Source organism: Eleginops maclovinus, chromosome 2 (assembly GCF_036324505.1).
Source record: "Eleginops maclovinus isolate JMC-PN-2008 ecotype Puerto Natales chromosome 2, JC_Emac_rtc_rv5, whole genome shotgun sequence".
NCBI lineage: Eukaryota > Metazoa > Chordata > Actinopteri > Perciformes > Eleginopidae > Eleginops > Eleginops maclovinus.
In genome coordinates, this window is record NC_086350.1 from 11,678,071 (window position 1) to 11,701,565 (window position 23,495).

At 39.9% G+C, this 23,495-nt stretch overlaps 5 protein-coding genes across 9 annotated transcripts; 2 read left to right on the top strand and 3 right to left on the bottom strand.

Annotated features, from left to right (window-relative positions):
• Positions 1-724: 724 nt before the first annotated feature.
• Positions 725-4,329, top strand: dnaja (DnaJ heat shock protein family (Hsp40) member A). 2 transcript variants are annotated; one of them, XM_063905487.1, is made up of 8 exons: positions 725-886; positions 1,197-1,343; positions 1,975-2,149; positions 2,638-2,742; positions 2,821-3,048; positions 3,168-3,398; positions 3,497-3,597; positions 3,710-4,329. In XM_063905487.1, the coding sequence occupies exons 2-8, from the start codon at positions 1,212-1,214 to the stop codon at positions 3,920-3,922; spliced, it is 1,185 nt and encodes a 394-aa protein (XP_063761557.1). In that variant the 5' UTR covers positions 725-886; positions 1,197-1,211; the 3' UTR covers positions 3,923-4,329. The 2 variants fall into 2 exon arrangements, with proteins under 2 accessions (XP_063761557.1, XP_063761565.1); XM_063905495.1 differs by having other exon boundaries at positions 777-882.
• Positions 4,319-6,030, bottom strand: rps27l (ribosomal protein S27 like). Of its 2 annotated transcripts, XM_063905526.1 has the most exons (4): positions 5,777-6,030; positions 5,001-5,109; positions 4,712-4,822; positions 4,319-4,572 (listed from the first exon to the last, which is right to left on the bottom strand). In XM_063905526.1, exons 1-4 carry the CDS (start codon positions 5,780-5,782, stop codon positions 4,544-4,546), a joined length of 255 nt encoding a protein of 84 aa, XP_063761596.1. In that variant the 5' UTR covers positions 5,783-6,030; the 3' UTR covers positions 4,319-4,543. The 2 variants fall into 2 exon arrangements, with proteins under 2 accessions (XP_063761596.1, XP_063761587.1); XM_063905517.1 differs by lacking the exon at positions 5,777-6,030 and having other exon boundaries at positions 5,001-5,142.
• On the top strand, positions 5,072-10,254 carry LOC134879157 (ras-related protein Rab-8B). Its single transcript, XM_063905505.1, has 8 exons — positions 5,072-7,077; positions 7,683-7,743; positions 7,824-7,884; positions 7,984-8,061; positions 8,208-8,297; positions 8,391-8,456; positions 8,540-8,590; positions 9,117-10,254. Exons 1-8 carry the CDS (start codon positions 6,954-6,956, stop codon positions 9,207-9,209), a joined length of 624 nt encoding a protein of 207 aa, XP_063761575.1. The 5' UTR covers positions 5,072-6,953; the 3' UTR covers positions 9,210-10,254.
• Positions 7,989-16,693, bottom strand: LOC134879119 (transient receptor potential cation channel subfamily M member 1). Of its 2 annotated transcripts, XM_063905450.1 has the most exons (17): positions 16,508-16,693; positions 16,262-16,396; positions 16,097-16,147; positions 15,830-15,970; positions 15,704-15,733; positions 15,315-15,607; positions 14,803-15,031; positions 14,521-14,649; positions 14,307-14,435; positions 14,094-14,222; positions 13,744-13,995; positions 13,436-13,628; positions 12,873-12,893; positions 12,636-12,780; positions 12,334-12,539; positions 12,043-12,175; positions 7,989-11,946 (listed from the first exon to the last, which is right to left on the bottom strand). In XM_063905450.1, the coding sequence occupies exons 1-17, from the start codon at positions 16,667-16,669 to the stop codon at positions 10,449-10,451; spliced, it is 3,876 nt and encodes a 1,291-aa protein (XP_063761520.1). In that variant the 5' UTR covers positions 16,670-16,693; the 3' UTR covers positions 7,989-10,448. The 2 variants fall into 2 exon arrangements, with proteins under 2 accessions (XP_063761520.1, XP_063761530.1); XM_063905460.1 differs by lacking the exon at positions 16,508-16,693 and having other exon boundaries at positions 15,830-15,986; positions 16,262-16,354.
• Positions 16,694-16,888: 195 nt separating this feature from the next.
• trpm1b (transient receptor potential cation channel, subfamily M, member 1b) lies at positions 16,889-23,233 on the bottom strand. Of its 2 annotated transcripts, XM_063905467.1 has the most exons (10): positions 22,796-23,233; positions 21,418-21,494; positions 20,544-20,739; positions 20,250-20,463; positions 19,828-19,952; positions 19,575-19,746; positions 19,097-19,271; positions 18,877-19,000; positions 17,232-17,304; positions 16,889-17,106 (listed from the first exon to the last, which is right to left on the bottom strand). In XM_063905467.1, exons 1-10 carry the CDS (start codon positions 22,967-22,969, stop codon positions 16,895-16,897), a joined length of 1,542 nt encoding a protein of 513 aa, XP_063761537.1. In that variant the 5' UTR covers positions 22,970-23,233; the 3' UTR covers positions 16,889-16,894. The 2 variants fall into 2 exon arrangements, with proteins under 2 accessions (XP_063761537.1, XP_063761545.1); XM_063905475.1 differs by lacking the exons at positions 16,889-17,106; positions 17,232-17,304 and having other exon boundaries at positions 18,784-19,000; positions 22,796-23,231.
• Positions 23,234-23,495: the final 262 nt, after the last annotated feature.

Here is a 23,495-nt window from a genome sequence, read left to right on the forward strand (position 1 = left end):
AATAATATAGATGTAGGTATAAAACTAAACTGATTGGTTTAATGTAGCTTTCAACCTGCAATATCTGATTTATTTTGGCCACCTGGGGGCAGCAGGTTCAGTCAATGATTCTCTGTATGTTCATTACAACCTGACACCTTTTCACTTAGTTTTTCACGTTTTCATTTCATATATTGATATTATAAAAAATATTGATAGTGGCCACATTGTGGTTCTTTCGTAGGAAGAGTTGGATTTTAAATCACCTTATAAAACCACCAGTAACCACCATGTCAAGAGATGAATAAAAGGTATAAACAAATATTGTACTTTTTTCTCCATCTGACAGCCATGGTCAACATTAGTTATTTTGCATGGAAATTCTGTATAGGTACAATTCGAAACAGAAACAGTACATAGAAATATGCTTCACCTTAAATGAATCATAAAAGTGTTGACAACATAGTTAATAAAAATAATATTGTGCCCATAACAATAATATGTTGACACTAAAGAAGGCTTACTCTCTTACCTCACCTATACAGTAGTCACCCAAGAATGAGTAAGCATTATTATGCTTTTGCTGCTTCTATAGTTGTAGCCTATAAGTGCTTTTTGCAACATTGCTTGGCGAACTACATTTTCATCCACATTAATATAACTTTAAAGTGAATGCAAAGTTTCTAGATGAAGACAGCCAGGCTGATCATGCACCCCTCCCCCAGGTCTTTTGGTTGCTTTGGTCTTTTCTAGACTGCAGCCCAACGACACTTCCGGCCACTCTTCCCACAGCTCTCTAGAAAGTTCCACAGCGAGGATCGAGCGACTATAAGAAGAACCAGCCATCTTCTTTCACCGGCCTCCCCGTAACCCTTACTAAAGGTAGAACAGTTATATATACAGGCAGGTAAGTACTTTAAACTGTGCTTTAAAATACTGCTAAGCTACACTGCTAATGAATGCTAGCTCTTTTATTCAATCTCGACGTAAAAAAGGCTATGTGTGTGTATGATTGATCGTCATTTTACCCCACGTCTACTAACGTTATCCGATTCAGTCTACTGTATTTAAGCCATCGGTTAATTTGTAACGTCGTGTAGCACATGCTGAAGTGACATTTGTTCTTTTAGGAACAAGATTATTAGGCGACGTTAGGTTTTTCCTTCAGGGCTACCCATCATATTTTATGTATGCTGATTGGTATTTGCTTTATTTAGATCTAGGTTTTCACCATGGTTCACGAAACCGGCTTCTACGATTTACTCGGTGTCAGCCCTGAATCCTCGCAGGATGAACTCAAAAAAGCCTACAGAAAACTCGCATTGAAATATCACCCCGACAAGAACCCCAATGAAGGAGAGAAGGTAAGTTTGTTGCATGTAGCTAGAGACCCTGCAGCCGTTTATGGACAGTAACAAATGCTCCTGTCTAATTTTAAACTGCACGCCTTGTTGAATTGACCCTGGGTACTTTCTGGAATAAGCTGGCAGCTCCTGTTTAGGTACAGGAAGATATGCCCTGCTGTAACTGAGGTCAAATGCCTCAGTAGGGTGTGAAATTTAAATAAAATGAAAAAAGTGGTCTTTCATTCTACTATTAGATTATACTTTTAGGCTTATTTTGCTGATGGATTTGAAAATAACTTTGCTCTGATACCAACTACAGGGCCATTACCATCAAAATATGATGATAAGGTAGCAGTTTTCGCCACAGTATCCTTATATAATCTGTAATGTATACACGCTGTTAACCTTAGCAACATCACCTAACATTGGCAGCTAGCAACATTACCTTATATTAGCAAAACTATCTAATGTATATAAATATATTCAATGCTGTATTTTATCCCATACTTTGGTTGGCTTTTGAGAATTGTACTTGAATGATCACTTCACTTGAATGATCACTTGTTTACATATCTATCTAGCATTGTTAAAGGGAGCCTGAGGCTTCAAAAATGTCATTTGTTTGCTCTTTTTGTTTTGATTGTTTCAGTTCAAGCTTATATCTCAAGCATATGAAGTGCTGTCAAATCCAGAGAAGAGAGCCTTGTATGACCAAGGAGGAGAACAAGCGATCAAAGAAGGAGGCATGGGTGGAGGAACTTCCCCAATGGACATGTTCAACATGTTCTTTGGAGGTGGAGGAAGGATGCAGAGAGAGAGGAGAGGTAAGGTTTTATAAAAGTAATCTAGCAGCTGTTTATAAATAAAAATCTTCTGCTGTATACAAATTACCTTTTAAAAAAAAAAAGTTTTTACTCGAGCGCTGATAATATTAGCGATAAGGATGAAGTGGATAAGTTTGTTGACTGATTTGGCATCATTTGCTCATCATTCAACACAAAACTGAAGAAATTGGGTTAGATCCCAGATCAGTTTGAGATAACATTTCTGTTGTCATCCACGGCCAGTACATCACTGGTCACTTGCTAAAGTGAGCATCTATTTTGTGCTTTTGTTCTACCAACTGCTTTGAAAATCTTAAAGTTAAGCTTAAAGCTCAACTATTCAATCTGGCTAGGTGGCATGGAAAATTATAGGGATTTCCAAACCTCAAAACATTTTTCATAAATATCTCTCATGGGAGGCACTAAACTAACCCTAAGGAAACACCACTTTTAGAACTGTTTAACTCATTTACCTGTTTTTCCTGTAGGGAAGAATGTCGTCCACCAGCTTAGTGTAACACTGGAGGAGATGTACAATGGCAGCACAAGGAAGCTCGGACTTCAGAAGAACATCATTTGTGACTCATGTGAAGGTACATAGTGTTGTCATTTAAAGAAAAAAAAAATATACATTAAATATTGATTAAATGACATTATCCTGTTTGTTACAGGCTATGGTGGGAAGAAAGGATCAATGGAAAAGTGCTCAAGTTGCAAAGGAAGAGGTGTACAAGTCAAAGTGCAACAGATTGGGCCTGGCATGATTCAGCAGATCCAAAGCGTGTGTGCAGACTGCCAGGGGCAGGGAGAGAAATTTAGCTCTAAGGACCGCTGTAAGAGCTGCAATGGACGCAAAGTAGAACGCAAGAAGAAAGTTCTTGAGGTTCACATTGACAAAGGTATGTTGTTTTCCACATGTGATGCTCACTTTAAAAGATGTATGCAACTGTGTATGTATGTTGTATAGTGCAAGTCTGTCTTGCCACTAAAATGAAACTGGATGATTTTTTTGCTGCAGGTATGAGAGATGGTCAGAAAATAACATTCAGTGGAGAAGGGGACCAGGAACCTGGACTGGAGCCAGGGGATGTTATCATTGTTCTGGATCAGAAGGATCACCCTCTGTTCCGGAGGAAAGATGAGGATTTGATAATGAAGATGGATATCAAACTAGCTGAGGCTCTGTGTGGTTTCAAGAAGACTATTCAAACATTAGACGACAGGACGCTCGTCATCAGCTCACTACCAGGTAATTGACTGAAATCAACTCGATTCCATTGCTGCCTCTCTGGTAGACTATATTTGTAATTAAAATGTAGTAAACATCTTACTTTTTTCCGTCAACAGGTGAAGTAATCAAGCACAATGACATCAGATGTGTTCAGAACGAGGGCATGCCAATTTACAAGGAGCCTTATGAAAAAGGACAGCTAATCATTAATTTCCAGGTAAGGTACACTGAACACTTGACTTCCCCACTGTGACAGAAATCTGAACTACAACCTACTGTTATGCTGTAAAGAAAACATTTATTTAAGCTAACTGTAATGCATCCCACAGGTTGAATTTCCAGAGAAAGACTGGCTTCCAGAGCATCTCATGTTCCAGCTGGAAAGACTGCTTCCTCCCAGAGAGGACGTGATGATTACTGATGACATGGAGGAGGTGCAACTCTGTGAGCCAGATGTGTCGTCACAGAGAAGGGCCAGTAGAGAAGCTTATGAGGAAGACGAAGAGGGTCCCAGAAACGGGGTGCAATGTCAGACACAGTAGTTGTAAAATGTTAGTTGTAGAGCATGTGGTATTGTTTAGGTTTTTTTTGTTGTGAAAATGCCTTTTCTTTTTAAAATTCAGTTTTTCACAAAAAATAATGTAACATTAGGATTAAAACAGTTGCCAATGCCATTTGTGTGACTCTACGGGACACACAAGTGGAGTATTCCCTCACGTCTCATTTGTGCTCCGTAAGCGATCAAAAACTGTATTTTGGTGTCAGTGTCTTGTATGTTCTCTATTTAAGATCTGTGTTTTATACCCATATGTTTCCAAAGAAATCTATGGCACATGTTTTCTTTTTAAAAGCTGAAAGGACTACTTGTATGCTTTCTGTGAAGGTAATTTCAGTCATGACAAACACTTTTTTTTTCTCAATAAAAGACCCAACAATGCTTTAACTTTTATTACAGTGTTTTTATTTGGCTTATAGAAATGTAATTTTAATCATCTTGCAGAATAAAATGTTTGCTGGTTTACAAATTCTTCATAAAAGTTGGACATCTGTATAGTGACAGGACCTGCTGTAAATGAATGCACAGTTGCTTTGTTACATAATGGGGAGATCGTTTATCAACAGCATGGCTTAATTGCAGACATGATTAAGTTGGCGATCCCCTTTTAATGTTGCTTCCTCCTGAAAGAGCAACCTGTAAAGCAAAAATGAAAATAAGTTAAGTATTACGAGATACAGATATATATATATACACATCTAAAAAGGTTATAAATTCATAATCGACAAAGTACTTTATAGGACTGGCAATAATTCAACTTGTGTGGATAGTTTACCTTCTGTCAGTCTGGCCTTTCCTCCTTTTGACTGGCAAAGCACTGTTGCGCATCCCACACAGAGTACCACTGTCTGAGCATGGCTGAACACTGTGGTGATCTTGTAGCAACCTATAAAGAAACATGATTAGATTGTTATTACACAATTGCCTCAGCTTAGGTTTTCATAAATGCCATTTGAAATTAGATATTGAAGATAGCTAAATCACAGCAAAAAGTCCAGGTATGATAAAACAAAAACGAATAAAAACACTGCATTTATCACATGTCCAAAAAAACTGTATCATACCTGGGCACTTCACGTCCATAAAGTAGGAGTTGGGACTCTGAACCAGCCTTTTCTTTTTATGTTGTCTTCTCTCATGTTCAATTGTAGGGTGGAGGAGGTCTCTTGCAAGCTGGAGTGAAAAATACATATAAAAGGTGACATTTACTTTAACAGTTTTCAGTCAGTTAGACCTGAGCCTTGTTTAGTAAAATAAGTAAGTACACCAGCTGTCAAGATAATATAACTGCATTTATTACCTACATGTATTAACGGTTACAATGCTACTCCTGGGATTAACAAGGTAGGCAACGCATTTCGCAATGTTATTAAATTGATACATCTCGTCAAATAGGTCAAGATATAAACTAACTTAGATTTTAGAAACATAATGTATGTTGGAATAACACTAAACACAGGTACAACGTAGCTTTTCTTTAAAAGTAGTGTTTGTTAAATTGACTTTGTACACTATGATCAGCTGGGAGTAACCGTACGAATGGCCTTGTGTTGAAAAATATACAGGAACAGATTATTTCCTGGGCAGGAATCACTCCCCAACATGTTTTATAGGATACACATTGGAAAGATTTGCGTTTCAGCAATTAGTCGGTGCCCGTTCCAGACAGGGCTAACGCTGTTAGCTAACTTTCTCGCCATGTGCTTCGGCTGTTACACACTAACAACACAACTTTCAGACCGCGGACACAACGGTATCGTGTGGCAGTGGGAACTCGACATATGTACCGACAGTTGACAACACAATATAGGCACTCTAACTAAGTAAATTAGTAACTTACAGGCATTTTCAATGGTGTGTACTCGCTTTGCTGTGCTTCTGCGAGCTGGTTGGTCAGAAAGAGGATCTGTGCAGTTGCAGAAGCCCGGGTTGCCAGACCTGCGCTATCGTTGAATGCTAAAACAGGTATCTTGAGAAACTTCAGATCGCCTTTAATAAATGTTTGTAAGAAATTATGTCAGGTTTTATGCCAAGGCAATCCAATTGCGTTTAAACAATATTCTTATTTTATCATTAACGACTCAATTGTAGTAATTTGGCAACTGGCCTATGGTCTACAGTTGTATTTGTTTAGTTGATAACATCAGATTGGTGGGTAAGGGTGACTTTCTTCGAATAATCATCATCATCATCAACATCATCTCAGTAGTGCACTAAGAGATGCCTCCCACAAAGTTATCCCTGAAAAAGGATGAAGGTGGCTCGCTGCTCCGTCCGTGGGTTTACAGCCCAAACCTCGCCACCTCACCGTGCACAGCGCGGCGGGACCGGATGTACAGGGCACCTGCTCCCGGCGTGACAGTGTGTCAGACTCCTGCAGAACAGTCTTCTACCAGCTCAATCATCTCATTTCGTACCATGCCTAGTTGGTGCTACTTTTTTTGGCTGTTAATCACCAATTCTGCTGGACAACCAATATGTTTAAGATTAAATTGTTTACCAAACAAGTTGTATATCCGTTTCATTTCGCAGTCTCCAGATTGATACATTTCAAACCTAAGCGTTTTGCTTTGTATGGACACTTTTAAACTTAATGCTGAGCAACGGGCCAAAAGCAATTTCGTTTCATTGTGTTTTTAAGATGTACAATGGTACAAGGATTCCCGTCTCTCTGATTAGGTGTCCAATTTAAATAGCTTTTTCAACCTAAGAAGATTAAAACAGCTTAAAAAACAATTAAAAGTGAATCCATGAAGTGTTGTTTGTGTTTGTATTTTGTCAATTTATAAACCCTTGTGATTGTTTAAATAAATTACATTTATTATTATTATAGTCATGGCTCAAACATTATTCCTGCAAAACTACATAGACCACAATGCAAAGCAGAACCTGACGTCACACTTGTCGGCACCGGTCTGCTGCTGCCAGTGCCTGAGACAGCTGAGGATTTCCAAACGGGGATCCCGACTCAGTACGGCCTAATATTACCGAAACGTTACATTGTACCGTGTGTTTAAATGGCGAAGACGTACGATTATCTCTTCAAACTCTTGCTCATTGGGGACAGCGGAGTCGGTAAGACATGTCTGCTGTTCAGATTCAGCGAGGACTCCTTCAATACCACCTTCATATCCACAATAGGTGAGTACCCCGCTGAAAACGCCCCTCAAGATACATCTGACTTAATACATGCCCCTACTGATAGAAAATAAGGCTTTACTGCACTACACTAGTGGTGATCAATATAGACCCGTAATGAAACCAAATTTCTTATATTATACAGACCAACAATGTTTAAAGGGGCAGTAACTGCACAAGAGTAGGACAATGGGACTGAGAGACACATTATAAGGATCTGATGCCCTTGATGGCTCCAGGGAACCATGGAGGTTAGAATTAGATCAAAACTACAGTCATGATGTTTGACCTTTGGAAACCGTATTGAATTGTGTCTCCTTTTTTGTTCCATTCAGAATGGTTTCAGTAGGCTATTGTTAAATCCATAAGGCTTAACTCTCCGTATACTGCAAGCAGATACTATTGCTGTGAAATTGAATGATGTCATCCTTTGCTGACATAGGGAAACCATTTAATAAAAAGTTACTTTAGGTCAAAAAGGGCAGCTGCTTATTGCAGAAGTGCCTGGTTTGTGGTTCATCTTAGCAACATGTTTTTTGATGACATGTAACTTTACAATGCAGTAAGCGTCAGCAAATACCTCTCTTTGTTTGTTTATTCAAATGCAGGAATAGACTTCAAAATCAGAACAATTGAGCTGGACGGAAAAAGAGTCAAGCTTCAAATTTGGTAAGTGTAATTTGAATATGTTTTATTTCCCTTTTTAAAATTTCACGTTTGACACCACATTTCATATTGAATGTTTTTAGGGACACTGCAGGACAGGAGAGGTTTCGCACCATCACAACTGCTTACTACAGAGGAGCAATGGTAAGATCGCTCCTTATCCTGCACTGCTTCCTATTGGTTTATCTTGCATATCACAAGATCTATGAAATTGTTTGTGAGGAGGACTGTTTTTCTTCACAGGGCATTATGTTGGTTTATGACATCAGCAATGAGAAGTCCTTTGAAAACATAAAAAACTGGATTAGAAATATTGAAGAGGTGAGCTCAGAATCACAACTCGTATAGAATCCAAAACAAATAACATAACATGATTTTATATTTGGTAGAGAATACTTTATGACATTAACATTTTGTTGCAAGACATATGTACAACTTTGCCAAATGGGTGTTTTGATTTCTTCCAGCATGCCTCGTCTGATGTGGAGAAGATGATCCTGGGTAACAAATGTGACATGTCTGACAGGAGACAGGTGTCCAAAGACAGAGGTGAAAAAGTAAGTCTCTCTTGAACTAACAAGCAGCCTTGAGCAAGTTAAAATGATGTGCATTCTTGAGTGACCCTTACATGGTGTGTTTGTTTCTTTTAGCTTGCTATTGATTATGGAGTTAAGTTCTTGGAAACCAGTGCAAAGTCTGGCCTGAATGTAGAAGAGGTAAGAAACATGTTTTAACCCTGAAAGCACAACATAATACAAATGAAAATACTCATGTACGTTTTTCTGTTTTGTCATTCTAGGCTTTTTATAGCATGGGAAGAGACATATTACATAACCTGAGCTCAAAGACAGTAAGTGATTAAGAGATTCTTATAATAGGTGCAAAGGGTGTAAAGTCCACTGGGGATGGGAGGCACATATTCCCCTTACTTTAAAATGTGATATAAGCATTAAGCTTTGCAAGCAGTAGCAATTCTTTTAGACCTTCTATTTTGCCTCCTAGGCCACAAAGAGACCACTCCCCTCAGCTATTTTGAGGTGGATTTTTAAAACTGCAGCTGGAGAAGACAACTGCTGCAATTATTTTTGGGGAAACATATTGAATTTATTTTGTTTATAGTCAATATTCGCCTAAAAATATGCAAACAATAGAAAATCAGTCAAACAAGCGGCAGATTTATCATAAAGCATCAGCCCTTTATTAAATAATACCAAATATTTGTATTTACATTAGGTACTTCACATTACTATTCGTATTACTCATAAAAATGTTGATTTGCTTGATTGAAATGAATATAAATGCCATAAATAAACGTATGCCTCTGGTCGGTGCTCAGCCTTACTTTATTTCTCCACTTTCATATCTCTCCTTGCTAGACTGACAACAATGCCGGAGGATCTGGCAAGCCAGTCAAGATCACAGAGAAAAAGTCGAAGAGGATAAAATTATTTAAGTGTTCACTCCTCTAGGATTCTCGGCTCTTGCATGACTTTTCTGTTCTTGGAGGGCTTCTGCCTCCCGGGCGGCAGCAGCGGCATCATTGGTAATATTCAGAGGGCCTTACTTCCAGCTGAAGCTCACAGGTTCATGATGTTGAGATCCCATCCTGATCTGCTCCTGACCAGAAGAGGATCAACAAGGAATGAGGCCTGAAACTGTTTATCCGCTCATGCAGAAGACTAGTGCGTGATTGTCAGCATTAGTTCGTAGCTGGCCATGAAGTGTCTGCTCACAGGAGGCAATGACTCTGTTGGCTTTTATAATGCCTCTGTTGGATGTCATTGAAAAATACTTTATTAAATAGAATAAAGTTCTGCATAGTTGTCTTATAAATGGGAGTAAAAAAGAAAAAAAATCTGAATCTTTCTTAACTCGTAGCATTGTTTTATACATACTACCTATTGTCATATTTACTATGATGATGCTGTCAGATAGACATATTGAGTCTGAGCATTGATTGTATTTGTCTGTGTAAATGTATGTATTCAAACATGCCTATATTCTCCTGTTGGACTGACATCATTTCTATTTGTTCATATGCGCCTTGAAGGAGTCACAGTATTGTGATAGAAAAGACAAAGTTGTTTATAAATATAACTGTCTGTCTTTTAAGGAAACCTTTATGTATACAGGTTTTTGGTGTCAAAATGAAACTGAAAGGGTGTTTGTTTCTTGGAAGATGTACCTACATATTGTTATGCCACCGTCAGTATTTGCATGAAAGCTATAGGGATTCATCTGAGTGGATCATTATTAAGCACATTTTACAGTATCTGGAAAGAAAATGTTTACAGACCATATTTAAAGTGTCAATCATACTTCCACATGGATCCACATGTTTTTGATGTTCACATTGGGTCATTATGTCAGCACAACTAACTTGATTTATTTTCACCCGGAAGTGTAGACATCAAATATGGAAACACAATGACTGGTTAAAGCTGTAATGTAAAGGGTTGTAAGCTATTGTACATTACACTAATGGAAGTCAGTAAAGTAAGTGGATCTTTGAAAGAGCTTTGTTGATTTTTTTACTTTACTATACTAATACTACTTTCAACTTACATTAACTGCATAATTGAAAATGTTGGAGGGTTTGGTAACATTTTCTTTACTTTCATTTTGTTTTTTGGGAAATCTATAACTCAGTGTATAACTTCCTTATTTTTATTCCCCATTCTGTTTTTAATCTCTCCTTTTTGTGTCCATTATTTATTTTCCTGTACATCATCTTCTTTTTTCTCTGCCTCCATCCTCCTGCCTTCCTCTCCCCCCACCCTGCAGGCTTGTAAGATGTCTTTCTCGCTGCTGGAGGCTTTTGGCTCCTTGTCCACCACTTTTGCACTCCTCTCGTTCAGATTAAAGCTCTGTGACCTGTGAGACGGCAAATTCTTTGCTTCAGCTACAGTCAGATACTCTGTAGTGTCTGAGAGGATTCTCTTGGCCCTCATCTTAGTTTTGTCTGTGATGGGTTCTGCTGCTGGAAGAGCTCCCTCACTTTCTAAAGGAACATGATCTGTCTGAATCTCCTCTTTTTTAGGCTCTGTAGGTGCAGTGCCACTGTTAAACTGCTGGGCGATTGTTCTCACTGTTGAAACTCTAGGCATGTGTCCAATTGTGCTAGGGTGCAGCTGGTACTCCAAGTTTTGTGGCCACCGATCTGGTGCTTGAGTGACCTGCTCCACTACTGATCTGTAGCCGGCGGTGTCATCACTAGCATCCTCTGGGTTATAGACAATGCTGCTCATGGCTCTCTTCTTTGTGATAGGGTCTGTCTGTTTTTCGATTTCAGAAGGGATATATCTCAAAGATTTTGTCCTCTTTGGTGAAGAGGATGTTCTTGGCGGCAGTTCGGGCTTCTTCATGGGTTCCTCTGCTTTCACGGGTTCATCCGGCGGGCTGATAATGATGGTGCTCATAGACCTCATCTTTGTTACAGGTGAGGTGGCTTGGTCTTCGACTGGATAGTATCTTAAAGATGTTGTCCTCTTTGGTGAAGAGGATGTCCTTGGCGGCAGTTCGGGGTTCTTCGTGGGTTCCTCTGCTTCCACGGGTTCATCAGGCGGGCTGACAATGATTGTGCTCATAGACCTCTTCTTTGTCAAAGGAGCGGTGCCTTGGTCTTCGACTGGATAATATCGCAAAGATTTGGTCCTTGTTGGCGGGGAAGAAGGCATAAGGCTATCTAGCACTGTTTTTCCTTGTCTTATATTGGATAAGATCTCATGACTTGATGCTGCAGAAAGAGGCTTTTGTTTACAAGGAGAAATGAGAATTTCCACACCTGATCTCTCCAAACCAGCAACCTCTAACGTCTGACCACCGTCATTTTCGTTAGGAGAACATCTACTGGATGCTTGCCGGAAACTCTTTTCTCTTTCTACACTAGTTTTAATTCCCTCGTCTATTTTCTGCTTTGCTGCCAAGTCCTCCAAGTCCATGTGGAAGCGGTAAAGACTGTAACCATCAGCGCTGTTAATACTGCTCTGGCGAAGTAGGGAGGAGGGGTCACACACAGAGGAGTTTCGTGAGTAGGTTCTGGTCAGCTCCAGTCTGTCTACCCCTGCAAGCTTTTCCAGTGCGACTGCCATCCGTCCGTGGATCTCCTCCAGCTGTGCCAAGCGCAGATCCACAGTCTGCAGAGAGGCCTTCATGTTGTTCTCCCTCTCGTTTACCTCCTCCAGACGCATAGACATATTTTCAACTCTAACAAAAATACCAGAGAAACAAAACCATATGTAAGAACAAACTGTTTTCAACATGCTCAACAATATCAAAGCTTCACTTGAGAAGTGTGTTTACCTTTCTGAAGTAACCTTGATGCGTTCATCAGTTGAGGACTGTTGCTCGTCCTCTTTCTCACGGAAATATTCCTCCACACACTGTTCTTCAAACTCATACAGACATTTTAGCTCCTCTGGATTCAGCCTAAGCTCTGGAAGAAAAGGATTACATGATGTGTGCCAGTGTGGTTTATTCAGAGCAATACTTTTCTGTAAGTGTATGTCTATGAGCTACAATATGATTTTCTTGAGCCAGGATGAGACTTTAAATTAAATAGTTAAACCACCATTATCATCAGTGGTTACTTACTGAGTCCGCGGTCCTTCTCATCCAGCTCTCCCTCTTGTTTCTTCTTAACACACCGCCTAAACAGCCTGTTGAAGAGGATGTAGAGGTGGCTGAAGATGATGAGTGGCGGCGGCATGATGGGACGGTCGTGGAACGTCATGATCAGCTGATATCTCTGAAACTTCCACACTTGGTTGGAAATTGACTTGATTTCACAGAAAGTGTTGCTGTGGGACAGGAAACCAAATACAGTGAGTACACACTGTGAAAGTCGTCTTTTCTTTACGATAATAGAGCAGTTAGACATTCGGGCATATACTTACTTGAACACTGCAATGAGCAAGTTGACCAGAAGAATGTTTGCCACCAGAAGATAACAGGCCATAATGGCCGGGGTGAGCCATGCACCAGGGATACATGGAGGTAGTTTCTTCCCATCCTCGTCATATAGATGATCACCACATGGAGCTGCAGGGGAAAATTGTTTACAGTTATACAATGTATTCTGATATCTTTAGCTTATAGATTTGAATGGAATTTTTGGCTTAAAGACTACTCACGGTTGATTTCCATTGCGTAGACTAGGAAACAAACATGGAGAAAGCGTTAACATTCATAAACATACGGTTTTATATCATAATTATGTAAATTCAAGTTTACAAACATGGATGAGAGGACTAATATCAAAAACCAACATGCTACTGATCAAACATTAAGATAACTGGTGTACTTTTTATTTATGGCCTCTTTATTGTATTTTTATATTTTAACAGGCAGATGAATTAGAAACTTATTTAGAAAGCAACTGTTTTTATAATTAAGAACCCTGCCGATTTATTATTTCCCACTAGTTGTTGCCTTCACACTGACAGAAGAAACATCGACTTTAAAACTTGAAGGCAGATGATCATGCTTGAGGAGATGGATAATAATACCTATCCTCCACTTCCTCAATGCTAAGTGAGTACTATGTATTAAACGTTTTTATAAACATGCCAGCAGAGGGAGACACAGTATTAAGGGTTTATGGTGTGTAGTATATTGTTACTAAACATAACAGAATTTAAGACAGATGTAAATGTAACAACGATCATCTGCCCAGAATCAGGAAACAGAACCTTACTATGAATTCTAGTCTTACGGTCTATCGAATCCGCAAAAACCTCCCCGTATATCATCCAGTAGGGCATGTAGAAGATGTTTCTGGCCAGCCGCCATGTGGGTTCCTCATCAGGATGAAGGATGGCTTGCCTAGCCACTCCGAAACTCATAAGCACCACCAGCATGATCACCACAAAGTACATCATATCGATCATCTGAAAGACAAGAAACACACAACCATTCAAACTCTGTTGACTTCTCTAGATTCTACTAATAGTGTGCATGTCATGTGATATTAACAAGGATTTTTGAAACTGTTTTTGTAGTTACCATCTTTCCTATCATCATCACATAGGGTCCGAGGTATTTATTGACTCCAAAGATGTCCAGAACACGAATGTACCAGAAGATGATGTCTATGCAGTAGATGACTCTGCCGTAGCCCAGGTAAGGTTCATTCTGCAGCCGTAGCATTAATGCAAGAAGGAAGGTGCAAATGGCAGCCAGGTCTGTGATGTTCCAGTACTCCTCCAGCCACACACTTATCTTCTGTTTCAGCTTCCCCGGCTCGGACATCAGAATCTAGACATTGAGGTTTAAAGGTCATCTAGATACCACAAACTCTCTCTTACATATAATAAGTGAATCATTTAAAATATCACATTTTATGGACGGTATACCTGTCTGATTTTTTCAGAGCCAAGTGTGAGGATGTATGCGATGACAGTCCACTCTTGTAGGGATGGCCATCGCTCCATTTTCACCAGGATTATGTAGTTGTACAACATCAAATAGCCCAGATAGCAAATCTTTTAGAAGAAGAAAGACCAACATGTAAGTGCACTTAAGTAACTACACTTCTTTTAATAAATAAATTCTGTTCTCAAACTTACAGTGTTGAACCAGAATTTGGTGAATGGCGCATTATAAAACTCAAAGAACCTAGTTGCTATTGGGATTTTACGGACATGAGTGGTGCCCTCTTCTTCATCCCCCTTTCGGGAAATTGCATCATTACCGTCCTACAAACAACAGCAAAGCTTCTGTTATAATTGTTTACCCTTCACAAATAACAGGTATATAGAGTATGTTTTGGTCAGTGTGAACCTTGCTGGATTTTGCGTCGTCATCTTTGTCTTTTCCCTGTTCTTGGCCAGGTGCATTATAGGATGCATCTTCTGCAAGACGGAAGTCCAGCAGTAGAATCAAAGGAGGAAAGACGATTCCAAGAATAACCTAGGTGAGAAAATGATCACAGTTTTTGTAAGACACAGTGAGTTTAATGTTTGAATACAGTGAATGACTTTACTCTCTAAGGCAAGTGATACAAGTATTTCATCTTTTGATATGTTTTTTATGAATGCCCTCAAAAAAGTCTATAATGCCCACCTTGAGGCCGGGGTTTTTGCCCATCCTTAAGCATCCCATCCACATGTCTGTGAGCAACATCTGGCAGCAGGTGTGGGCAATGAAATCACGTTGCTTAGCAGCGACAGCCAACTTTAGACAGGTGGAGTTACTCCAGTTAACCAGCTCATATGTTAAGAGTTTCATGGCCACCTGTTCGTCATGCTTGTAGGACTGGTCCAACAGTTCGTAGGCCAGCTGGCCAAATTCTCTATGAAAGAAAGGAACAATAATATTAGTTTATAAATTGCACTCCTCGAAAGCAAAAGAGAAGTGGACATTTGTAAAAATAATTACAAGACACGTATTGTAAAATGAGCCTGAGTTCTTCAGAGTAAAGAGCAAGAACCCAAACGTAAAGGTGCTCAAATGAACAAGAATTTAAGAAAAAAATATTCTAATTGTGGATCAATAAAAAATATACACGTGTGTATTTCTTTATAGAAAACAACTTGTGACACTACAGGTGATGTTTAGGTAGGAGATGTACTGACTTGGAGTTGTTCTCCAGGTCTTGGGATATGTCATCCACCAGTTCACTCTCAGAGCACTCATGGGCCATGGCTTTATACAGTTTACAGGCCACCAGGGCTTTGGCCATAGCTTCTTCTCCACGCTGCCATAGAAACAGCGCCATCTTCTGGCGCTTCATCAGCACCGCCCACAGCATCAGCTCATGAAAGGGGAACTTGAATCGACACATCTCTGGATCATCCACATCAATTTCCACCTCTTCCTCTTTCTTCTTTTTTCCCTTTTTCTTGCCCTTTCCCCTTGGTTCATCATCCTAACAAAAAACATGATGTGATAGATTATTTTTGCTGTGTGTGCTGTATTGTTTCTGTTACTTGAGAGTATTTTGTTTGAAGAAAGGGTACCGCACCTCCATTCCTAGAAGCTTTAGAGCCTTGGGCTGCAAAAAGAGAACAAAATATGATCATTTATACCAAAATGTTACTGTATCTGGTGAAAAAGCCCTCATCAATTGTTTTCTTCCACTCATGCGTACCCTTTTAAGTCCATACAAATTATTGTAGAGGTTGCGGAAGGCCTTCCTGGTGTAATTGCTCCTGTAAGCTCCGCCCATAAAGCACTCCAGCACCAGACCAATATCGATCAAAGTGACCTGATAATCTGGAGGAAGGTTTCCCTGCAAAATCACCAGACTAATATATAATCTAGGGACTGTATCAGAATGATATATAACCCTAAAAAAGTGTTAATTTTCAGAAATTATGCAGGAAAAGTGAACAATTAATGGGAATGATCATTTTACCTTTTTGATGTCCCTTACCACACCATTGAGAGAATTAATAGGGCCAAGTTTCTGAGAGATGAGCAGAGTGATTGTAATTAGTGTCAACCTTTATGAATTTATAAAGCTTGTATTTTTGATTCTGACTTTGTCTCATTTGAATTTGCTGCAGTGTTTCAGGCCCACCGTGTTGTATAACTCCTCCAGTCTGGGAATTGTGACAAAGTGGTGAATATTGACCCCATTCTCAATGAGCAGTTTGACAAAGTCCACTCTGTCCAGCACTAGAGCATCCATCATGGACTGCTCCAGAGAGTTCACCTGAGAGAAATTAATACATATACATATGGCTTATTATTTAGCCTACACATTACAAACTTTATTATATTCTCATCTACTGAAGTTAATTTGTTTCATAATCCCTTCTCTTACCCAGCGAATGATCTCCAATTTCCTTGGATCTGTTTCCTCTGGAGGTTCAGCCTTTGCTTTTCCCTTCCCCTTTCCCTTCTTTCCCCGGGCTTTGCTTTTAGGAACGGCGGCGGGACTCTTCTGCTTGTCCTGGCTGGGGGCTAAAGAGGTAGCACTGGCCATGGCACCGGCAGGCTTACCAGGCAGGAAGTGAGGTAAGTAAAAGAAGTTTAAGTACAAACATTTATCTTTTATGCTATTAGTATTACTTGGATTGATGCACAAACATTGATTTTTCTGTTCTGCTCTAAGTCGAGGACACACAGTTGTTTAAAGATCCCCTCCAGACATGTTTGAAGACATAAGCTAAACTTATTTTTGGACGGAGGGGGGCCTTGAGCAACTCCTTCAAAACCAAATGATTTCCTTCTGTACTAAAATCATCCATGCCAACTTTGTTATTGCAGTAACTTCTTTGGAGTGAATAATTTTCACTTTTGAGATGTGAGAAACACTTACTGGTAAATTGTGTCCATAAACAAAAATGTGATTGCGAGCAATATCCACTCTGTTCCAGGCCAGAGCCAAGCTCAGTTGATCAGCTGCTGCAGCATTGGTGCCTGACATAAAAGAAAGGAAATTATAGAGAGAATAGTAAGAATTTAGTTAATTGTAAGTTAAATATGGATGTGAATTGATAATGTGCGAACATGTGATGTTCAAGTGGGATGCAGCCAGATAATACCTTTTAACAAGGCAGTAAGAATGGCCATTTCAATATCTTGTTGTCCTTCAGAACCCATCCGAAAAACTGTGATCTACATATAAGAAAGGAAGGAAAAGCCAACTAAAGCCATATAGTGTAATGGATGAGTAAGTTGCAGACAAACAGCATTGAAGAATGAATGAACAATTTAACTTGCATTCCCAATCTCATAAACATGTTATGATAAACTGATGGCAGATTCTTTCGGTAGCACTCTCACTGCAGGCTGACCCTTAGAGCACAAAAAGCTAATTTTACTTGTCACAGCGTGATAGTGCTTTCCTTGTGACAGACTCGACTATATCAAATGAAATTACGCTGACGGGCCTGTCACATGTGAAGCTGGTAAATGGAATTAAGTTTGCATGAATACGAGGCACACAGCCAGAGATTTCAGGACTGGTCTCGGGATGCGTTGATAATGAGCAGCAGTAACACTGGAAACTCGTGCTTCTCCTGTTTCAGACAGTCGTAGGGTGCACTATGAGCTTTTTGCAAATGGGGATTCTTTTTTTGTTTTGCTGATGTGTTACATCACTGTAAATGTCAGCCCTCTTAATCAGAGTTTTTATATATCTGACCCAGCTGTTCACATGGGATGCACTTAGGATAAAACGGATTATTTGGGGACTAGACTGTGACACTGTTTCACCTGTAGGTAAGGCATGGCACTTTAGATTAAGAGCAGGCAATATAGTGTGGCCTCTCGGATTCGTATAAAGAGCTCAAACAACTTGGTGACTCTGCCACATTTTCTGGGTTGCATATCAGGGGAAAGTAAGTGCCTACAGCAGTATGATCTTTGAGAAAAGCAGTTTAAGTTGATTATCTGAGTGTTTTGGCGCATTAGGCAGTCTAGTACATTGGGGATGGAGGATGAAGAGTTGCTAGTGAAGTGATAGCACTCTGGGGACTGAAAAAAGCCTGGGAAGTGGAGAGAGAGAGAGAAACCTGGCTGAGGATTAGGGAGATGGATCCTCTTTTCCATCTGTGTGCTGCATGCTTACTGTGATTTGATGAAGTAAGAGCCTCTGCTAAGCAGGTGGTAGTGTGCGCTGATATTTCCCACCCAAATGTATGGAGTGTGGAGATTATATGCGCTGGGTATTACAAACTACTAATCACTTCACTTACTGAAATCTGAAGGAGATGCAAACATGCTGCAACTATTTATGTACACTTTGGACAAACACTCAGGGATTAATCTGATATATGGGAAAACTGTCACTAGAGTTTTAGCTTCATCGTAGAGCTGTGTGCCACATTGTTTACATTATAGTAAACACTTTGACCGCTGAATTACCCACCAACACTTTACAGCTGTGTGCTTATACATGTGGGCTGATGATGTCCCACAGGGAAGATGCGAATGCCCTAGATTACATGAACATACCACACATGATCACAAGGAGAAATGACAAGCACGTTTTGGGGATTATGTTTATTCAATATGTTAATGGGAATTCACAGATGAGTGGAATGGATGGAATGGAAGGACGATGGAGACCAGATGTTTCACAACTCAGAAATGTTTATTGATCGACACAGATTTTCATATACAGTATACTTATGGAATAGCTTAAAGATATTACAGTTAATATTTCTATTTCATCTCTCTACTCACCAGTTCCCTTTTCTTCATGCACTCCGTAACCATGAGCAGGATCTGCTGCGATTGGCTTTTACTATAGTTGAAAGTCTTCTGAATAGTTACCAAAAGTTGCTCTCTGGCATCATCATTAATCATGCTGGAAGAGGAGATTCAAAGAGGATATTTCAGCTTTTTGTTTTACTAGTGGAATAATGTCCTAGTAAATCGAAGAAGAAATCAACGAAAATCTCACCCTCCTTCCTCTGAATACTTGTGTGCGAAGGAGATGATGTCGGAAGCTCGTCCGCTGCCGTCACACACCACCACGGGGACGGGAGGCTCGTCTCTCAGACTCTCCAATGCAATGGAGATCACGTTGGGACCTCCCTCCACTATCATACACACTAGAGGAACCCCCTGACCCAAACCTGCAACACACAGCCAAAAATACTCAGCCCATACATCCATTTATCATTTATAGTCATCGGATAACGTAACTTTCAGGATGAAATGTTGATGCAGAACATGTTGATGTGATGTGTAAACAGACAAAACCGGACGAGGGAAGGAGTGAAGTCATTGGTGACATTTGAGCATCCCTTTGCTGTCCCTGCCTTAACCGAGCTCCAGGCATAGGATGACAAAGGGAAGCCCACAGGCCACAGAGGAGCTCTCCATCCACAGGTCCAACAATACACACCATGGACAATGTTTGTTAACATTACACTTACGTGTGTTGATCTTCTGCAAGGAGATGTGCTTCTCCAGCAGCCGGCGGAGTTTGACCTCAGAGCCGTATTTCCCACAGGTGCCGTTGTCAGTCAAGATGAAGTGGGAGTGGCTGCTATTGAGCACAGCCAGCTTACTCAGAGGGTTTGCCATTGTCTGATAGGGTTTGGTCACCTGGAAAAAGGACAAGAAATTAGTGTCAAGAAGAAGAAATTTCAGTAAGAATGGAAACTAAATGAAGTTAAATGTTCTCACATCTTTCCCGATGAGATCCTCTCTGTTTTCCAGGATCCCCCATGGAGCGATTCCTATAGCACACACCTTCCCACGTGACTTGGAGGAATGGTCCTTTAAGGCGTCTCCGACATGACGCATCACCCCTGGTAAAAAGAGCCAAATAAATCATGAGTTTTACATGGGATACACCGTGGTTGGGTAACTGCATGCCAAATTCACATTAGCTTCTCACGGATGGTCATTTGTGATGAATTTCCCACACAAAAGCTCTAATTACAGTGCTTAAACCTGTGACAATGGGTTGATAAAATGTCCCAACAAATTTGTGGAATAGGTATTGTGCAATGAAAATTTAGGGCAAAGATAATCTGCTAATGTCACAAATTGTTATTTTATTAAGTGAAAGTTAAAAGCATTATTCTGAAGTGTCAGTGTCCTACCTGTGTTGACTCCGCCTGTAATAATCCAAGCCCCGGTGGTGACGGCGGCTTTTATCAGGCCTTTGCCGAACACTTGCTTGAGTTTGGGTGAGAGGTCAAAGTTTTGGAGACCTCCATGCACGGAGATCAGTAAAGTTGGCAGCTCCAACTGCCAGTCCTTCACCATCAAATGCAGAAGGTTGTCTGGCTTGGTGTCATAGGAAACTCGGATATACTATGAAAGAAAGAACAGTTGTGACTTCCATAAAAAACCCACTTTCACTTTGCAGGAATTTTTCAGTTGCTGGGACTCACCATGGCCTTGTTGACGAATCCTCCACCCTGAAATTCCACTGTGCCAAAGGAGTCCGTTGGGTAAGTCCGGGTGTGTTTTACCACATTCCATTTATCCCTCTGGGTTTCAATCTGCACCAGCTGGTTTGCTTCCTCCAGCGAGTTGGCCCCAGCGGGGATGGCCACATGCTGCGTTGTCAGCTGACCACAGGCACATCTAGATAGATCACAAAGCAAGCATCATTTAGAGAACACGTTGGTCTTTTTTAATGTGAGGCCCTGATTTCCTGGTGTTGAAAAGGAATAGGAATTCTTGAACAGTACACTATCCAATGGTGAACTGTTATTAGTTGCCTTTGCCAAGTGTTGTTTAGTCTACTTATGAAGGCCATGTCTTTCCTCGAAACACATTGCACAGGCTCTTTCATAACTGACTATTTCTGGGAAAACTGTGCCTCAGGGAACAAAGGCCTGCACTGCCTGGCTGCTCTTGGGGTCCTGGTTAATTAACACTTCCAATAACGGACTCGGAAAATTCTGTTTTAATCCTGGTAAATGCCCCAAAACCTGCTGGCATGATTCAGAAGATTAACAGATACCAAGATAAATGTTTTCAAACTCTTTAAAAAGGTCACTCATAGTGAATTTGGAGCTTGATTAACATAATAAAGACTGGTGTCAGAGTCTTCTTTTTATTTATGTTAAAAAAATGTATGCACTTGTATAGCGTCCACACATAAATTTGACTAAAACGGAACATATTGTATTAAGATCTCCCAAGCAGTAAAAATATTACAGCATATTTCGCCATCATATGATAACGAGTTGCTGTTTAAACCTAAGACCAAAAAGTTTAAACTAAATATTTAAAGATCAATTTAAAGAGAGTAATTACCTGTTTGGATCCTTGGTGGGAAATTTGTGAACACATTCTCTTTTACAAAAGGTCCTCTCAATCCAAGCTTTTGCGGCCTACAAAGAGAAAAGAGAAGAAATAAAATAAAATGTTAGCTCACATGGTGTCAAAGTCACAGGAAGATCATAGATGCAGATAAGTCATTTAAATTACACGATCAAAATCCTCTTGGTTGTAATCCAAAAGAGGAAGACTATATGCACCCTGTAAAAATGTGAAATTGCAGAAAATATAAATTCAGTTTTGAAATACCGTTTATATTGCATGCCCACTGGAATCAACAGGAAGCCCCTTTTTGTAACTTTGATTATTAGGGCCCAGTTCATGTTGACCGACACATTGTCTGCCCGGGCTTGATATGCAGCCAATGATAAGCAACGCAACAAAATACTATGCCAACGCACTTTGTCATATCCTGCTCTGATTACTCTCTGATGTTTCAGAGCTGTACAAAAATACCCCGAGTTCAAAGCAGAGTTTCTCTGAGGGCCATTGTTGATGGTTAAGGCCCAATTAAAACTGAAACACTGGAAGGACTTCTTTCCAAGAAAACAATTGGAAGGTAAATAGGAAAAACATCATAAACAGCATTGAGAGCTTTAAGCTAGACTAGAATAAACTCTATATTAACTTGTCTGAAGTTATATGAGTATAAATTAAAGACTTGTGATTCTTGTCACAAGACTAGAATCATAAGTGCCAATAACAGTGCGGATAATGTTCTTTCTTCATCTGAACAATTTGCCTCAGCCAGCGAGTTGGTGCCACAGAGCTGCAAAAGCCACAAACTGACAATGTAAAGTCATACAAAAAGAAAAAGGGTTATTGAATACAAATGTATGGCATGTAAATATACCAGATAGTATGTGCTATTATTAATAAGAACTGGAACCGAACAGCATGGATAACATTTTAAATGTTTCAGTCCATTTAGCCCTGCGCTTCACACATATATTAAAACGTTTTTTCCTGCTCTTGTAATGTTTGCTACTGCAATGAGCTAATTTTACCCACCAAATACTTAGTATTTTTTTAAAATGTAAAACAAATGTTGTCATATGCTTGCATGATGACAATTAGAATAGCTTATATATTATTTTTATAATGCTTTTACCTTTGTCGCGTTTGGCAAAAAGAAATTGAACGCCTTGGATGTATTTGTAAAAGTCCAAGTCAGAGTGTGGGTGTTGCTGTCTGTCTTTTCTCAGCAGTTTAACATCTCACTTCTATCATGCGTCATTAAGACTTAAACTTAAACAGTGCTTTCTGTTCTAAATCACCACATCTGAATTCACATCCACAAGAAAAAGAAAGATGAAAAAAAGCAATTCAGTTTTAAAAGAGTTGATACACTTACACACAGTCCGAGCTGCAGGGTCCTATCAGTAGTGCTGGTGGAGGTTAAACCTAGAGAGCAGAGAGGAGGTCTGCTGCTTCTGCTGCTGCTGCACTCCCAGTGAAGTGCTCCCACTGAATCCCAAAGGACATGAAACTTCTTCACTTTATGAGGGCCAGCTAATATGATGAGCATGTGAGCAGGCTCTTTGTTCGCCCAAGTCTCATGACTCCGGTTCAAGGTAATCCTTTTGGGAGTCCCATGACCCCTTCTTCATGCCCACAGGGTATTTCATCCTTCGCTTGAACAAGGCACAATAAATCTACTTTGATAACCGGCCCCTAATCTCCCAATTTGTTGAAACTCCATTCTTTGTGTTCACTTCACAGTGTGGAAGATCTTAGCTTGTGTGTGAAGACAGAGCAGACTTGCTAACCCTAAAAACACTGCAGCCTCATTTAGAGGTTCCCCAATTTTTCATTTGAAACATTTTTAACCCCTCCAACTACTTTGATTTCAACTCCATTTGCATAATTGGGAGAATTGGATGCATGCATTCTTTTGGAAGGCGCCTTGTTAAGACATGACTGGTCTCCAGTTGGGGGCAAGGTCAGTCAATGCTAATTGCAGTTAATCTCTATTTCTATCCACCATGTTTCTGTGGATGAAAAGAAAATGCATGAGACCAGCTATTAAATATTGTCTTGCTTTTTCCTTTGGT

Excerpts from the sequence above, each read along its gene's own strand:
- dnaja (XM_063905487.1), top strand. The coding sequence starts at position 1,212 with ATGGTTCACGAAACCGGCTTCTACGATTTACTCGGTGTCAGCCCTGAA. Across the intron at positions 2,150-2,637 it reads GATGCAGAGAGAGAGGAGAG|GGAAGAATGTCGTCCACCAG; the intron begins GTAAGGTTTTAT and ends TTTTTCCTGTAG. Across the intron at positions 2,743-2,820 it reads CATTTGTGACTCATGTGAAG|GCTATGGTGGGAAGAAAGGA; the intron begins GTACATAGTGTT and ends TGTTTGTTACAG.
- rps27l (XM_063905517.1), bottom strand. The coding sequence starts at position 5,127 with ATGTATTTTTCACTCCAGCTTGCAAGAGACCTCCTCCACCCTACAATT. Across the intron at positions 4,823-5,000 it reads TATGGACGTGAAGTGCCCAG|GTTGCTACAAGATCACCACA; the intron begins GTATGATACAGT and ends GTTTCTTTATAG. Across the intron at positions 4,573-4,711 it reads AAAGGCCAGACTGACAGAAG|GTTGCTCTTTCAGGAGGAAG; the intron begins GTAAACTATCCA and ends TTTGCTTTACAG.
- LOC134879157 (XM_063905505.1), top strand. The coding sequence starts at position 6,954 with ATGGCGAAGACGTACGATTATCTCTTCAAACTCTTGCTCATTGGGGAC. Across the intron at positions 8,298-8,390 it reads CCAAAGACAGAGGTGAAAAA|CTTGCTATTGATTATGGAGT; the intron begins GTAAGTCTCTCT and ends TGTTTCTTTTAG. Across the intron at positions 8,591-9,116 it reads ATAACCTGAGCTCAAAGACA|ACTGACAACAATGCCGGAGG; the intron begins GTAAGTGATTAA and ends TCTCCTTGCTAG.
- LOC134879119 (XM_063905450.1), bottom strand. The coding sequence starts at position 16,669 with ATGGCCAGTGCTACCTCTTTAGCCCCCAGCCAGGACAAGCAGAAGAGT. Across the intron at positions 16,397-16,507 it reads AATTGGAGATCATTCGCTGG|GTGAACTCTCTGGAGCAGTC; the intron begins GTAAGAGAAGGG and ends AATTTCTCTCAG. Across the intron at positions 12,176-12,333 it reads TGAGAAGGACCGCGGACTCA|AGCTTAGGCTGAATCCAGAG; the intron begins GTAAGTAACCAC and ends CTTTTCTTCCAG.
- trpm1b (XM_063905467.1), bottom strand. The coding sequence starts at position 22,969 with ATGCTCATCATATTAGCTGGCCCTCATAAAGTGAAGAAGTTTCATGTC. Across the intron at positions 21,495-22,795 it reads CCCTGCAGCTCGGACTGTGT|GCCGCAAAAGCTTGGATTGA; the intron begins GTAAGTGTATCA and ends TTCTCTTTGTAG. Across the intron at positions 20,464-20,543 it reads GATTCGTCAACAAGGCCATG|TATATCCGAGTTTCCTATGA; the intron begins GTGAGTCCCAGC and ends TTTCTTTCATAG.